The 15,768-nt window shown below is 50.4% G+C and overlaps 1 protein-coding gene across 1 annotated transcript in view; it reads right to left on the bottom strand.

Annotated features, from left to right (window-relative positions):
* The window catches only part of ctnnd2a (catenin (cadherin-associated protein), delta 2a), a 170,026-nt gene that overhangs the window by 100,728 nt on the left and 53,530 nt on the right, over positions 1–15,768 (bottom strand). The window contains 1 exon segment of the mRNA XM_056584840.1: positions 9,765–9,809. Coding sequence (XP_056440815.1) covers positions 9,765–9,809 — 45 coding nt within the window.

The following is a 15,768-nucleotide window of genomic DNA, read 5'->3' as shown; positions in this document are numbered from 1 at the left end:
CCCCCCCCCCCCCCCCCCCCCAAATACACACACACACACACACACACACATACACACACACACACACACACACACACACACACACACACACACACAACAAGCTTCACAGCATATATATCGTTTTTTATCTTTGTATGAGTTTGATTCCCCCAGAAATATGTTGGCAGGGCGCTGACAGAACACACAGTGACACATGATGCCTTCTGCTGGGTCTACTGGGGGGGGGGGGGGGGGGGGGGACGAAGGTCGTGTGCAGATGGAACATTTCACCCTGTCCCCCACCCCTTACCTTTTATCTCTAACCTGTCACACACTGTCTCCACTCTAAATCCCCCTCCCCCATTTCTCCCCCTTCCCCTCTCTCCCTCTCTCTCTCCAATTTCCATTTCGACCCGATTCGCCGCATACCCATAACCTGTCGACAATCTTCATCATTTTCCCATCATAATAACCATATCTTCTTCTCCCAACCCCCCTCATCCTCCTCCTCCATCCTCCCCCTTCCCCTCCTCATTCTCCTCCTCTCACATTATTTTGCCAGCCACCACTTAAAAACAGAGATACGCAAAACCACACCATTTAACCCAAAGCCAATGACACGCCGTGGTGACTCATTTCATCCTTTGCTCTTTGATACCGTTTGAAACACTTCGTAATCGTATGCTTCAGATCTTATCGTGTCCATTGCTTCTCCCCCATTCCTCTCCCGGCCACGCCCTTTCCTCTAATTATTCCTTTGGTGCCAATAAACTCTGAATGGCAGACAAAATGAGCTGCACGCAATCATGAATGCTTTACGGCCCTGATTGTGTTTGTGGCGTGTAATGAAGCAATATGCCGTCCCATATTTTCACGGGTGAGAGTCAAAGCGACGAATGAAGGAATACGACAATGACATGGAGGAGAGGAAAGGAGTGAAGAGCAAAGGAGAGCAGACGGGAGGAGAGGAGAGGAGAGGAGAGGAGAGGAGAGGAGAGGAGAGGAGAGGAGAGGAGAGGAGAGGAGAGGAGAGGAGAGGAGAGGAGAGGAGAGGAGAGCAGAGCAGAGCAGAGGAGAGGAGAGGAGAGGAGAGGAGAGGAGAGGAGAGCAGAGCAGAGGAGAGGAGAGAGGAGAGGAGAGGAGAGGAGAGCAGAGAAGAGGAGAGAGGAGAGGAGAGGAGAGGAAAGGTGGAGGGAGGGGAGGAGTCAAAAGAGATGGAGAAAAAAACAATGAGAACTCAAACAGGGACAAGGTAAAAGGTGAGGAGGACCTCCTAGCAATGCGAGGGAGTTGAGGTGAGGAAGAGGTAGGGGGAAGGTGACGGGAGAGGAGGCGACGACACCTAGCCCAGGTGTCGCAGTGCCACGGCAACCGAGCCGGAGGCAGGAGGCAGCTTGCTTTAGCATCGCAAAGGTGTCCGCCTTAAGCCGGTCACGCATGCTCCCATGCTAAATGGTCTCAAAGGGCTCACTATGGATGTGAACACGGGTGTGGCTATGTATATGTTAATGTGTGTGGCTATGTACGCCGTGCGCTAACGTGCGTGGATACATATACGTTCACGTGCACGGTTGCGCGCGCGCGTGTGTGTGTGTGTGTGTGTGTGTGTGTGTGTGTGTGTGTGTGTGTGTGTGTGTGTGTGTGTGTGTGTGTGTGTGTGTGTGTGTGTGTGTGTGTGTGTGTGTGTGTGTGTGTGTGTGGATGCAGGGCGAGAGTGTCTGATCAGCGGATACGAATGGAATCGATTACCTAACCTCCTTGCAGAGGAGTGTGCGTGTACACGCGGGCACCTGTGCGAGTGAGCGTGCGTGCGAGCAAGTGAGCGTGCGTGCGAGCGAATGAGCGTGCGTGTGGATTTGCGATAATTGGCCACTGCAGTGATCAACCGTTGCAGCTAATTCTGGGTCGGAGTGCATTAATATTGACAGACAGGCAATTAACACGGGATCATCGGCAGCATGCAGCTGGCTGGGACACTCTTGTAAATCACTGCCATCTGAGGGATTGATCTATTCATTCATTTATTTATTCTTTATTGGTCGCCCCCCTGTGTGCCGGTAGAGTTGTGTGACCCCCCCAGCTGTGACTGTCTGCTTGACAGCTCATGTAGGGGGAAAAATTTAAATGCACACAAAAACACACATACAACACACACACACACACACACACAGACACAGAGCCTTTGGTGTACCGTTATCTCATCCAGAGTGGATTTCCCCCTCAAACGATGAACAAAGAGCCAAGCACAGCACAATCAAGCGAGTGTTGGTAGGGGATAATTAAAATGGGTTGGGTTAGTTGTACCTCAAGGCTACTTCCACTTTTACCACCATTTTTGTGGGTCCGATTCTTTTTTTTCCTAACAAACAAACATGCATCGACCCCCATCGCAAACAAGAAGCCAAACTACCGACCAATGACTCATTGATAAGCACACACATGCGCCGGCAATATTTTAGCAATTTCCTTGTGTCTTGTCGGAGGTTAATTCATGTAGATGCTCCCTTGATCCCCCATAAATCCCTCTCTCCATTCATTCCACTCTTTTCTCTGGGAGCGCCGTCGCGCAATAATCGATTTTGGCAGCGACAGGAGGTTTCTCAGTGCGCCCGATTCTTCACATGCACTGGCAAACGGTTGCGACGTTGGCACACGTCTTGACTATCGGATTAAGGCCCCTGGCCTATTGGATTAAACACAGATTATCAAAACGGCTCTATGTTTTAAGAAAGACCGTTTCTCTACAGCCGCTTTATCCGTGGAAAGCCTATCTTTCCTCCCTCGGAGGGGAACGCAACCGGAGGAAGCTGAGCGAGACACACTGTATCGTTGTTGGGTGATTAGCACGGTGTTGATTGAGTGCTGAGACGTACGGGTGACACAAGTGTCACGCGGCAGGACAGAGAGGTTTGGAATGCCAGCCTTCTCCTAATCCTGGATCCCGCGGTCCTAACATGTTGTAGAAGAACCTCTGCGGGGGGGAGACGGTACATAGCCTGGCCTGAAAAGGCGACAGCTGTAAGGGGCGGATATCGCCTGGTTTCCTCATTGGGCAAGGCTTTTTTGAAGGCGATTTTAAGGCGTGTATTTGTACAATGTACAGTCTACACAGTGGGGTTTTCAAAACCTTGACATAGACTTTTGCCAGTTTGTCAGTTACGGTTTTAAAGATCTTCGCCTCCAGCAACCTGATTGCTGAAAACAAAAATAAAACGAAAAACCATGAAATGTACCTTTGAATCCTATTTGCGCTCCCATCAGACCTTCGATATTAATAAAATAAAGTCCGATTTTTTTAACTATCAATCTCCGAGAACAGCAGGGGTCACTCAGTCAGCTCCCAAGGTCCTGACTCCTGAACATCCCTACCCTATACTTCATGACCCGTTGTTTATCCCTGCCGTCATGCCTTCCACCGACCTGACTCCCTGCTGTATCGTCTCATCTTCATTCTGCTCTCTCTCGAAACGCCCACTCCCCAAACCCCCAACCCCACCCATTCCACGGTGGCTCCCTCCCTCTCTCTCTCTCTCAATCTTTATCTCTCTCTCTCTCTCTCTCTCTCTCTCTCTCTCTCTCTCTCTCTCTCTCTCTCTCTCTCTCTCTCTCTCTCTCTCTCTCTCTCTCTCTCTCTCTCTCTCTCTCTCTCTCTCTCTCTCTCCTCACTCCCCCTCTCCCTCCATGGTGCAGCCGTCTTCCAATGTACCACGCTGAGTTATTCCTTGGCCCGGGATGCGAATGCTTAATGCTGCGTCGACAGACCCCCCGATCCCCAGCCGTCGAGTCGAGAGGCGTGCGCGTACCTGGGTGGGGCCGTTGGTGTGCGAATGTGTGTGCGTGCGAGCGCGCGTGGGGCCATTGTTCGGAGTGCGTATGGTGCGCGCGTGTGCTGGCGGTTGGGTGGGGGAGGAGCACCTCACCTCTGGGAGGCAGATTAGAGAGGTGCGCCGGGGCCAGATCAAGACGTAGGGGGGGGAGGTTGGGGGATAAATCTTTCCTGACAGCTGGGTTGTGTTAACCTTCTGCAACCCCCCGAGGCGTACACTGCGACTGGGGGGGGGGGTCAGCAGGGGCCACACTTGCTAGGGACCCACAAGGGTCAAAGGCAGAGGGATGGAGAGGTGGGGGTGCCAGAACAGGAGGGTTGGTCGCGGGGGTAAATAGATGGATGATTGAAGGGAGGAATAGACAAGGAGCCAGTGGTCAAGGATGGGGTGTGTCGGGGAAACGAGGCAAGGTATGATTTAGGTCTGGATTCACCGTGTGAGCACCGCAGAGGGGTAAATCATGTCGAAAAAGGGGTACGAGGACGAGGGGATGGATGAGGAAGGGGGACCCCATTCGGGGGGTCACAGAGGGGGTGGAGCCTATCACCATGGCTACAGGACGGACAGACACCCTGCATTGGGTCCCTCAAAGGCTCAAGCTGCAAACCCGACGTACGGGATGTTGGACTGCCGTCAATGAGCCTAACCTGCATATCTTTGGGGGTGAACCTCTAAAGATATGGGGGGACTGATATGGGCGAGTGCAGGAGAATCCCTAAACTCCACCAACCCAAGCCTATCCGAGGTTGGATCTATCCGAGGTTGGCACTTTCGACAGAAGCCTAATTCCGTGGTTCTAACTTAAAATACATCTCCTAACGCATTACGGAGATAAACTCTACACACTTAAGCATCAAAATCAAACAATCAAAACCGACTCATCCCTCACAACAAAAAAAAAAGGCATCCATCCAATTTCCCTAAAGATACGGTCGTAACTCCCAGCCTGCCCAAAACAATAAGAAGATGCTCCTCCATAAATAAATATTCCCCGAATCCCATTAATCAATATTCATTTTGCCGCGTGGCCCCGGGAGCTACTGGCGGTGACGGATCCCAGGAGCAGAGCAGCACTGGTCCCGCTGAGCGGCGACAACAACAGCCAACGACGCGGCCAAGCTCATTAGAGACGCTCAAATGCACATGTTCGACTACTGTTAAGAACCATGGGATTGCCGGGACCGTGGGGGGCGGGTGTTGTGGCGGCTGGCGGCTGGGAGGGGGGTGGGGGGTTTTGTGAGTTGCACTCACAACACTAAACCCTCATTTATTCAAGGCAGGCGAGGTGCAGTAACGGGACGGAGCGAGTGACGGATGGATGGAAGTGCAGCCAAGCACTAAGGGAATGGAAAAAAACAAAAACGGAATAAAACAGGAGTAATATGGCGACAGAGTTAGAGTTGGAGGAGGACGCGAGAAGGGGGGCCGGCGGGCAGGGGGTTGAGGAAGATGGAGGGAGCGAGAGGCAGGGGAGACGGAGTGGGCTGCCTTCGCTCCAAGACAAGTCCAATGACATTTCCATTCTTCATTAGCCAGTCTCTTTATGGCGGCTATGTTTGCTGCCAGTCCCACCGTACCCCGGAGTCGGATCGTTTATCTCTTTAAAAGTCGTGCCCGAGCGGGAGGAGGAGGGGAAGACGGAGGCGAGAGGGCTCGAGAGCCTTCCAAAGTTCCAGGCACAGGTACCCTGCTGAGCTGTGCATCGCGGTACGCTGTGACATATCGCGCTGAATGCGACGCCTCAGGTAATTGTGAGGCAGGAAACAGCCCAAACAGCGTATGGAGTTGTAACGTTACATACATGTCGGTGGAGACGCCCTCGTTTCCACTTACGGACAACGGCGAGCTGTATTATCCGTCTGAGATGAAGCCAATGCCGCTGAGCATTGCAAAGTACACGGCTCTTGTGCCAGAGATTAACGCCTTTGTGCTCGCAATACCAAACAATTTATTGAAATGGCTTGAAAGGGATCACAGAGAAAGAGAGAGCAATTAATAACCCCCTTGTATCTTCAAAAGAAGGCCAATTGGAAGGCAAACGTCTGCTACAACAGGAATGGTTGCCATAGTAACCTATTGTGTGGGAACAACAGGGAGGGGGAATCGAAATTCCCCCGGGCCTTAGCAGGGATATCCTGCAGGTGTATTTCTGTCTGACTCGACTGGTGGAGCAGCAGAGGTGTTTGCCGTGTTAAATCGCACGTGTTTACGTGTGGGCAGACTGTGTCCCCCACTGGGACATTTGCATCAAGTACAAGAGGTGAAAAAAATAGAAAGAAAGATAACGAAAAGAAAGACAATTGTACCATTAGGTAATTCAATTAAATAAATGCCCGTGCACTGATAAATGGAAGGGCCGGTCTCCATACCCCCCCCCCCTCTCTCATTTTTCCATTTGCACCATTTACAGGCCGATGCGGTCTATGTACTGCCAATAGGGATAAAGCTCACATACACAGTGCTGGGTTGTGTCGCTGTTTCTAATCGTGGCCCTGGACCCAAAACACAGGACAAAATGAAGTGACACTCCAGGATGGAGGGATGAGAGAAGAAGTGAAGCTTGGAGAATTTACACACAGACTCGAAAAGAGGTTCTGTGCAACAAAGGATAAAATAAGACATGAATGGGAAAAAGAAATACGATTGAGGATATAATTAGAATTGGATCATCATATAAAAGTGAAACGAAAAGACAGCGTGGGAGGGGTACGACTGAATGATTTGTCTGCTTTAAAAAGCTGTGCCCCAAGTACAGAGACGCACAGGTGCACACACACACACACACACACACACACACACACACACACACACACACACACACACACACACACACACACACACACACACACACACACACACACACACACACACACAACCACACACACACACACAACCACACACAACCACACACGCAGGCATAGCTCAAAGAGTCAAAGCAACATGGGAAATGAATGGAATAGTATCTACTGTGCCTTCAACAGTGCACAGCAACAACACTTGGGTTTGTTGGGTTGGTTGGGATGGCCGTTCAGGTAGATAAAACATCCAGCAGAACAGCACATTTCTTTATTTGAATCCGGCTACAGCCTCTCCCCTGGCCCTGCTTAGATTCCACAGTGGATAAACGCTCCCGGAACAGAGATATTCCATTTACCAAAGCTGTGCTCACAGAGTCACGATCCGGGTTAACAAGTGTTAGCTCTCTCGGAACCAACATCTGAGTTCCAGCGCGCAAAAGCAAACCCACACGATAAGCCCCCCCCCCCCCAACCAGGTTGCAACTTCAAGCGCCCTGCACTGCCTCACTGCTCCCAGCCATTGCTTACAACCAAGGCTTGCTTATCATCTCAGGGCTGGATGCTAATTACATTGACTGACCCTTAAGAAACGAGGACTTAATTGCACACGTGTGCAGGTGCTTTGCGCGTCCTATTGAACTAGCTCCACTACCACCTGTAGGCATCGCTGGTTTGGGTGGTTAGCATTCAGGATATGACTTTGCCTGCGGCGGTTGCAAAATTAGCATCCCAGATAGCACTAATAAGGCCATTGGAATTCAGACGTGGAACAGCAGTCACAGTCCAAATTTAGGTCTCAGGTAGCATTAGCATGCGCAGGAAGTGCTGCCGGCGGGGTTGGGGAGGTGGCTAGGTAGGGGCGGGGGAGGGGGTGGGTCGGGGCTAAGTGATTAACGGGGAGAACGCTAGCTTCTCGTGCAGGAACAGTGTTTGGGGGCTTCGCCACAGCAGTGGGGTAGGGGGGGGATGACTTGAAAGAAAATAGAGAAAATAAGAAAATACATCAGAAATAACAGAAACAGGGGGTCCACAGTTGTCATTCCCTTGTTTTTGTAAACAGACACCCAGCTGAGATCAGATATTGTCAGGCAGTAGCTCACATTTGTGATGCAGAAATGATACGATAACAACACGACGACCATCTCTCTCGGACACACACTAGACCCACATCACACATGCTCCTCTGAGGTCCGTGGTAGTACCTGGGTGGTAAACAGCTTTGTTTGTGTGCGGATGTTTCAAGGTCCCCGTGATTAAAACGGCTCGAAAGCACTCCTGACACTCCATTACCCAGCATGCCCCGGGTGAGCCAGAATTGTACATATTGATTTCATGCCTCATTACACCTTGTGTCTAACGATGTTATTGTTCTTCCCTCGCGCTGCAGGACGCCGCAACGCTGGTAGATGACCAGGTAGAGTTGTGGGCAGGGGCGGGCGGACAGCTAACAAATGAACACATTAGAAGCAGTTTCCTTGTCTGTTCGGGCACATCTGTAGTGTCACATGCTATAAAGCGCTGACCCATTTTACATGGGGTTGGGGGGGTCGCAGGATAGTCCAATGGTTCACTTCAAGTTGAAAAGTTCTGGGTTTGAATCCCAATGTCCAGAGTAGACCCGGGGGAATCCTTGAGAAAGGTGCTGAACTCTGACCGGCTCGTAGACGACATAGATGTCAGAAGAATATCACTAATGCGATGGAGAAATGCCTGCTCAAATTAGTAGGTAGATATGTTACATCATATACATACTGTATGTAGACAGCAATTGTGACTCCTCATCGAGTCTTCCTAGATTTTAAACTTCTGACAAACTGACTCAGGCATTATATCTGCATGTCTGATGAACATCCGTCGACTGCTAAGTCACCTTTGAGATGATTTTTTATTCTTTCTTCCTGTTATTGCAAAGCCCGGCAAATGAATCATCAGCATTGGTGGTGGGCTCCAACTCGATTAGCTTGCAAGACAGTCGTTGGCTCGAGATCTCTTAATCTGGAGCGAAGGACTTTCTCTTAGTACTCGCCTGCCAAAACCCCATCTGAAGCGAAGCCTGCTTTCAGCTATTTTGGGTTTTGGCAAGTCCAACGACTGAAATGTCTACAAATCTTCACAACTTTGTGGTTGTCAGCTGTGACAGTGGGCAACACCCCAACAAAAAACATCGCTCCGCATTTGCACTTTTGCGAGTTTAGCCACCAGTTCCGTAAACTACAAAAGACTAAGAAAACACTGAAAAGACACAATAATGTGTATTATCTGGCCTCAGTTTCAGTTTTCCAAAAAGGCCTCACGCACCAGGAAATCCAATAGCCAAGTTTTTGGTTCCTCGCAGAATTCAATCAACCGCCATTGCGGAGGTATACAGCGATGCAAATAATATCCAATTATCGACTTTTCAAATCATGCCTGTGTGTGTGTGTGTGTGTGTGTGTGTGTGTGTGTGTGTGTGTGTGTGTGTGTGTGTGTGTGTGTGTGCGTGCGCTTGTGTCTCGTATCCATCCACTTATTATCCACTTATTAAAATGAAAACTTTTAACGTTTAGCCGATTATTCCCAGCGAGGCGTTTTTGAGGTGTTTGTGTTTTCCTTGGGCGAACACCTCGGCTGAGTCAGCGGCTGATTCGACCGGGTGCGCTCTCTCAGGTCCTCAACGGCGCTGTGCGGCTGGGTGCTGTGAACGCTCGCTCTTCTCCCACTGATTGACCTTCAATCGGTAATTGGCGAGTCTGGCCGTTTGTTGCGCCCAGCGGAGGTACTGGTGGAAGGCAGCCAGGAAACACTTGTTCCCATTGTGTCACACACACACACACACACACACACACACACACACACACACACACACACACACACACACACACACACACACACACACACACACACACACACACACACACACACACACACACACACACACACACACACACACAGGCAGGTGCACACCCTTCTCCCCGCTCTGATAATTCTTGCTTCCCCTCCCTCGTATTAAACCTCATTATATATCAAACCACTAGGGCTGTTCTCCAGCTGCCAACCATTCCGTCGCGTTTACCCCTCACTTCCTTCCTACCTGTCACTCATTTTTCTCCCTGGTTCCTTCCCCTTTATTCTTTCGATTTTTCCCTTCTATCAATCCTATCGTTTCCCTTCATATTGCGACCACGTCTCTCTCTCCATCGCTCTCTCGCCTGTCTCTCTGAATGCCCTAACGACCTCTCACCCCTCACACACTCATACTCTCCCACTACTTGAATTCTCTCTCTCTGTCTCTCCCTCCCCCCCCCTCTCTCTCTCCCTCTCTCTCTCTCTCTCTCTCCCCCTCTCCCCCTCTCTCTCACTCTCCCCCTCTCTCTCTCTCTCTCTCTCTCTCTCTCTCTCTCTCTCTCTCTCTCTCTCTCTCTCTCTCTCTCTCTCTCTCTCTCTCTCTCTCTCTCTCTCTCTCTCTCTCTCTCTCTCTTTTACTCTCCCCCCCTCCCCCTCCCTCTCTCTCTCTCTCTCTCAGCTGTGGTGCATGCTGCCTGTCAGCTGCCTGTTGGACGGTGACAGAGTTGAGTTGTGGGGAGGGGGGGGGGGGGGGGGGGGTTGATGTTGACAACATGGAACACTGCAGCACCGCTGGCAGACACCTACTAAAGTTCACACACGCATACACACACACACACACACACACACACACACACACACACAAATATCCTCACGCATACAGAAACACACGCAAATATCTTCACACACACACAAACACATATGCTAATCTCATGAACTCATCGCACATAAAAAATGCATCACACTCACGCACATACACACACACACGCAAACATGTTGACGCACACAGACACACAACAAGTAATGCACACTCAAATGTGCACCACACAAATAGTATTCAACGACAGTTCTCTCTAGCATGCCAAACACCCACACCCACACCAACACACACACATCCGCACACCCCCCCCCCCTCACAGAGCAGACGCCTCCATAGAGCACGGCAGCCCGGGGCCAGATTCTAATAATTCCTCCCCAGCCAGGGTTGCTGTGAGCCCGGGAGAGACGGCCCAACACTCTCCCTCCTCCTCCCGCCTCCCCTCTCCCACGGACGCTCTGGTGGTGAGGAAAATGGCAGCGCGAAAGAGGCTATTACCCGGACACACTACCTAATCAAGCTAGCGTGAAAGCCACTCCGAGTGTCCCCTATACTCTTCCTGCTTTCAGCCATCTTGCAGGGTCGGAGGGGGGGGGGGGGGGGGGGGTGGGGGGGGGTGGGGGGGGGCAGGGCGGAGTGGGGTGGGAGTGGGGTGGGAGTGGTACATTCTACAGGACAGGAGGTACAGTAGTGCTTCCCAGTGAGGTGCTGACATGGAGCCTTCTGCCTTTGAAGGAAGACAGTTTTGGGACCGGCCATTCTTTTAATGGGATGTCCTTTTCTGTGGGTGCGCATGTCGGTGCGTGTGTGTGGGTGTGCGTGTGTGTGTGTGTGTGCGCATGTGCGCATGTTTTAGCTCTCAAAACAAAATAAATAAAAAAACGAAATGACAACCCACTCCAGGATTACATTGTTCTTACTGCACACACACACACACACACACACACACACACACACACACACACACACACACACACACACACACACACACACACACACACACACACACACACACACACACACACACACACACACACACACACACACAAAAAACCATGCATGTACACACACATCCACAGTGGATGGAAAACATGCCTGCAGAGTAGCTGATTTCCCCCCCCCCCCCACTCGCCCAGTAAGAGCAGGAACTGAAGGACATAGAGGACATGTTGCCCCGACAGGAAGCAGAAGAAAAATAACAAAAACAAGAAGGCAAAACAACATGGCTCCCAATCCCATCTCCACATCGGGGAAAAAACACAACAACACCAAAATAGAAGGCCTGGCCAGGGGTGCCACACAAGAGAAGAACAGCACGTATGTTCCGTGAATATCTGCTGATTCAGAGACAGGAGAGACGGTGAGGCAGCAGCAGGCAGGAAGGTGTAGCTCGTGAGTCAACGGCAGCCACAGCGGAAGAGGACTCGACACTCTCTATTACCCCTGCAAGGTCGCGCAGACCCCCGCCCGGCCCCGCCGTGAGAACGCCGCGACCGGAGTCCTTCATTTCTTTGTTATTGTTCTCCTTATGTTAGCTGATGTTATCTTCTGTCATGGTCATCTTCCTTCCCTGTTCTTATTTTGTCCCTTTCGGTCACACTACCGCCACGACTGATAATCACGTGGACAACACACAAAGGCTTGCCACACTGTCGACTGGCGATTGCGACGAATAATAATGAGTTTAACTATGAGGGTGTTTGTGTTGACATTATGCATGCCAAGGGTGCAAATTAAATTCAGAGTGTGTCCCTGATGCATGCGGAGAGTCCGAGTTTCAAAGGTTTAGGTGCAGCACGGTTAAAAGCCCCCATGAAGTACGTTTGTGTGTGGGCATGTGTGCGTGCGAGCAAGAGCGAGATAAAGTCTGTGTGTGTGTGTGTGTGTGTGTGTGTGTGTGTGTGTGTGTGTGTGTGTGTGTGTGTGTGTGTGTGTGTGTGTGTGTGTGTGTGTGTGTGTGTGTGTGTGTGTGTGTGTGTGCGTGTCACTCATGGATACACATGTGTCCATGGGTGACGCGGGTCCGCCCAGGGTGGCCTTTCACACCTGACTCTCTTTTGAACAACGGAGGCGGGCGCCCAGTGGGACGTGTCATCCGATGCTCGAATCAAACGGAACGGACACACACGCGTGTGTGTCTGTGTGTGTGTGTGTGCGTACCACCGGATTGATCTGACGCATGTTCGCTCAGCCCACCAATCCCCCCTCCACCCCCATGTTCACAGCCACCCATTAATTATCATTAAAAAACATTCAGCGCGACCCGATGACAATATGTACGGCACCAAGCCAGCGTGGTACGCGACGCCGGTGGGCTTCCAGGTGGGCTGCAGAAGGGGAGTTCTCGGTGCGTTTCAAAGGCCAACCGAGCGCCATGGGAAAATCCCCCTGATGAAGGAAGCCAGGAGCAGAGGCACACCGCAGCCTACAGAGGAGAATATATTAGCCTTTCTTGGTGCTGAGAGAAGAAGGGGAACGACGGAGAACCAAGGGAGTCCCGGCGGGTTTTCCTTCCTTTTTTGATTCACAATGAAATCCCCCCCCCCCCCCCATTTTGTCAGATGTGAACCTTTTGGTAAGTGAAACGGTCGCGGGGTCAACTCGCAGTACCTCTGAAGCATATGATGACGGAGCGAGAAGCAGGTGGTGGCACCGGGAGTGGAGGAAATGGAGGAGGATGGAGGATCTCTGCAGGCGATTCTGAAGTGGAAGATTTGAACGTGTGTGTGTGTCTGTCTCTGTATGTGTGTCTCTCTGTGTGTGTGTGCGTGCGTGCGTGCGTGCGTGCGTGCGTGCGTGCGTGCGTGCGTGCGTGCGTGCGTGCGTTTGTGCGTGTGTGTGTGATCACGGTGAGAATATCAAAAATGGTGTACCATTTAAAATTGACGAGGATATTTCTGGCAAATAACATCTAAAACACGTTTTTTGAACCGTCGATTCACTGCACAAAGCAAGAATATGATATAAACTGGTTAAAAACGAATAGGAGAAAGCATTGTCTCATACTTGTCTCCCACCCCATTCAAATGGAAATGTCAAGCAATACCTGACCACCCAGATAATGCCTCCTTTACAAAACCAAAACTCTGCGCCACGAATAAACTGCCCCCCCACCATCAGCGAGCAATGACCTCACCAGGGGGATTACGTAACCCACTTCTAAACAGGGTGGAGAGCGTCACGTGACTTAATCCTTCACAGCAATTATGACATAGCCGCTGGCTCCACCAAATGACTTGCCGTCTGATAGTGGAGCTCATTTGTTTCCCACACCATTACTTTACAGCCTTGAAGAATCGTAAAAAGATTAGCGATTTGTCTCTGTTAAATGTCCTATGTGCTTGAAAAAAAACGGCCAACAAAAAAACATACCAGCCATTAAACCCCCAATATAAATGTGTACATGCATGTATATGTGCATGGATGAAATATGACACTGGGCCCCTTTAGGGATTGCTTGAAGAAAAATTGACCTTTATAGTTGGTAGCAGTGGACTCTCTGGAAAGAGACGGAAGAACTCCAAGACAGTACATCCACCTGATCCCTTTGTAAAAGTGGGGGACAGCGCGTGAAGTGCTGCGATCTGAGAGACGGAAATGAAACTCTTTTGCACCGGTGCGTGCGTATTGGTCATCAGTATGAGTTCCTCCCAACAGGACGTCTGACCTTGGGCAAAAAGGGGGCGGGCCGTAGTTTACACAGATGCAAAATACAAATGAGTCTCCAAAATCGTCTAACAATAGTTGTCAATGCCAGAGGCTTATGCACCTGTTCACCATTGACACAAATCTGTGAATATGTTATCAGTACAGATTTGATGGGTTGTCGGCCTCATAACGATTCCTCTGACAAAAATGTAGCATGAAAGGACCCAGACGTTGTGTTAGATTTCTCTCACAATAAACTTGGTATGATTTCACCTCGAGTTAAGGACATGTTTTTGAGAAGCAAGTCATCTGTAGTAGACGGCACAGTCTAGTCTAGCAAGATACCAGGATTTTTTAGGGCAACTCTGGGAACATTTTGTCTGATGTCAACGTTTTTCTGCAGGCAGGTTAAGGCGTGATGCAACACGGTGCAAAATGCCCTGCACACTCAAACAGATACCGCGGTTGCGGTGCAGGGATCAAGCAGCAACCAGGACCGTTTAATCTAAAAGTATACAGGATCTAACCCATGGCTACACAGTCCAAGGCTTGGAAGGTTGTCTTTGATACAAAAAAAAAACATACTTCAGTTGCCAGATTATGGTGCAGTACATATTTCCCCCTGCTTTTAGCCTGTCATTCATCCCGGGGTGCAGGTGTTTGCCACATTGACGTCGAATTCAGAGCTTATACCCACCCACTGCCAGCACACTAGCTGGGGTATGGGTGGCACAGAATTTTGTGCTGTAAAACGCTGCTTGGGGTAATTCCCTCTACACGATGAGTAATGCATGCAATCCTGTGTGTATTTGTGTGTGTATTTGTGTGTGTGTGTGCGTGCGTGCGTGCGTGCGTGCGTGCGTGCGTGCGTGCGTGCGTGCGTGCGTGCGTGCGTGCGTGCGTGCGTGCGTGCGTGCGTGCGTGCGTGCGTGCGTGCGTGCGTGCGTGCGTGCGTGCGTGCGTGCGTGCGTGCGTGCGTGCGTGCGTGCGTGCGTGTGTGTGCGTGCGTGCGTGCGTGCGTGCGTGTGTGTAGGTCTTTTCAAAGCAGGCCCTTGGGTCAACTATTGATACGAGACCACATTATCCTACCTGGGGATAAAAATGATACTGGGAAATTATTTCACTGATAACGACGTATTACAACATATTACCTTGTTACTCCCCTCAAACCACTGCGCCACACACACAAACACACACACACACACATACGAATACACACCGATACATAGAGACTATCACACACACACCAACAAACACAAAGATATACATACCCATCTATACACACAGACTAACACACCCACCAACACACACACACACACACTCACAAGGATACACAGATATACACACTGCCACACAAAGTCTATCACTCACACACACATACACACACACACACACACACACACACACCCACACACACACACACAAACACAAGGATACACACATATACACACTGACACAAAAAGACTATCACAAACACACACACACACACACACACACACACACACACACACACACACACACACACACACACACACACACACACACACACACACACACACACACACACACACAGAGCAGACAGATGGTGCCTTCTAAATGAGAGCTAAATCGTGTGAGTATCGCTGTGGGGGGTGAAGTGGTGGAGAAAGGTGTGTGCTAGACATGTTGATGTGGTGCGCACAGGCAGGGACCAAAGCACCGACGCACACACACCCACTGCAGATGTGAGATACAAGGTGCATGATATATATATATATATCAAGCACATTGCATAGCCAGAATTCAAACCAAAGTTCCTTTTTAGAGAGTTGACTCTCATAACAACCTACAAAGACACACGTGCACACACTCACACACACACACACACACACACAGA

Source organism: Gadus chalcogrammus, chromosome 23, assembly GCF_026213295.1.
Source record: "Gadus chalcogrammus isolate NIFS_2021 chromosome 23, NIFS_Gcha_1.0, whole genome shotgun sequence".
In the NCBI taxonomy this organism is placed as follows: Eukaryota; Metazoa; Chordata; class Actinopteri; order Gadiformes; family Gadidae; genus Gadus; species Gadus chalcogrammus.
This window is presented reverse-complemented; position numbering and strand designations above follow the sequence as displayed.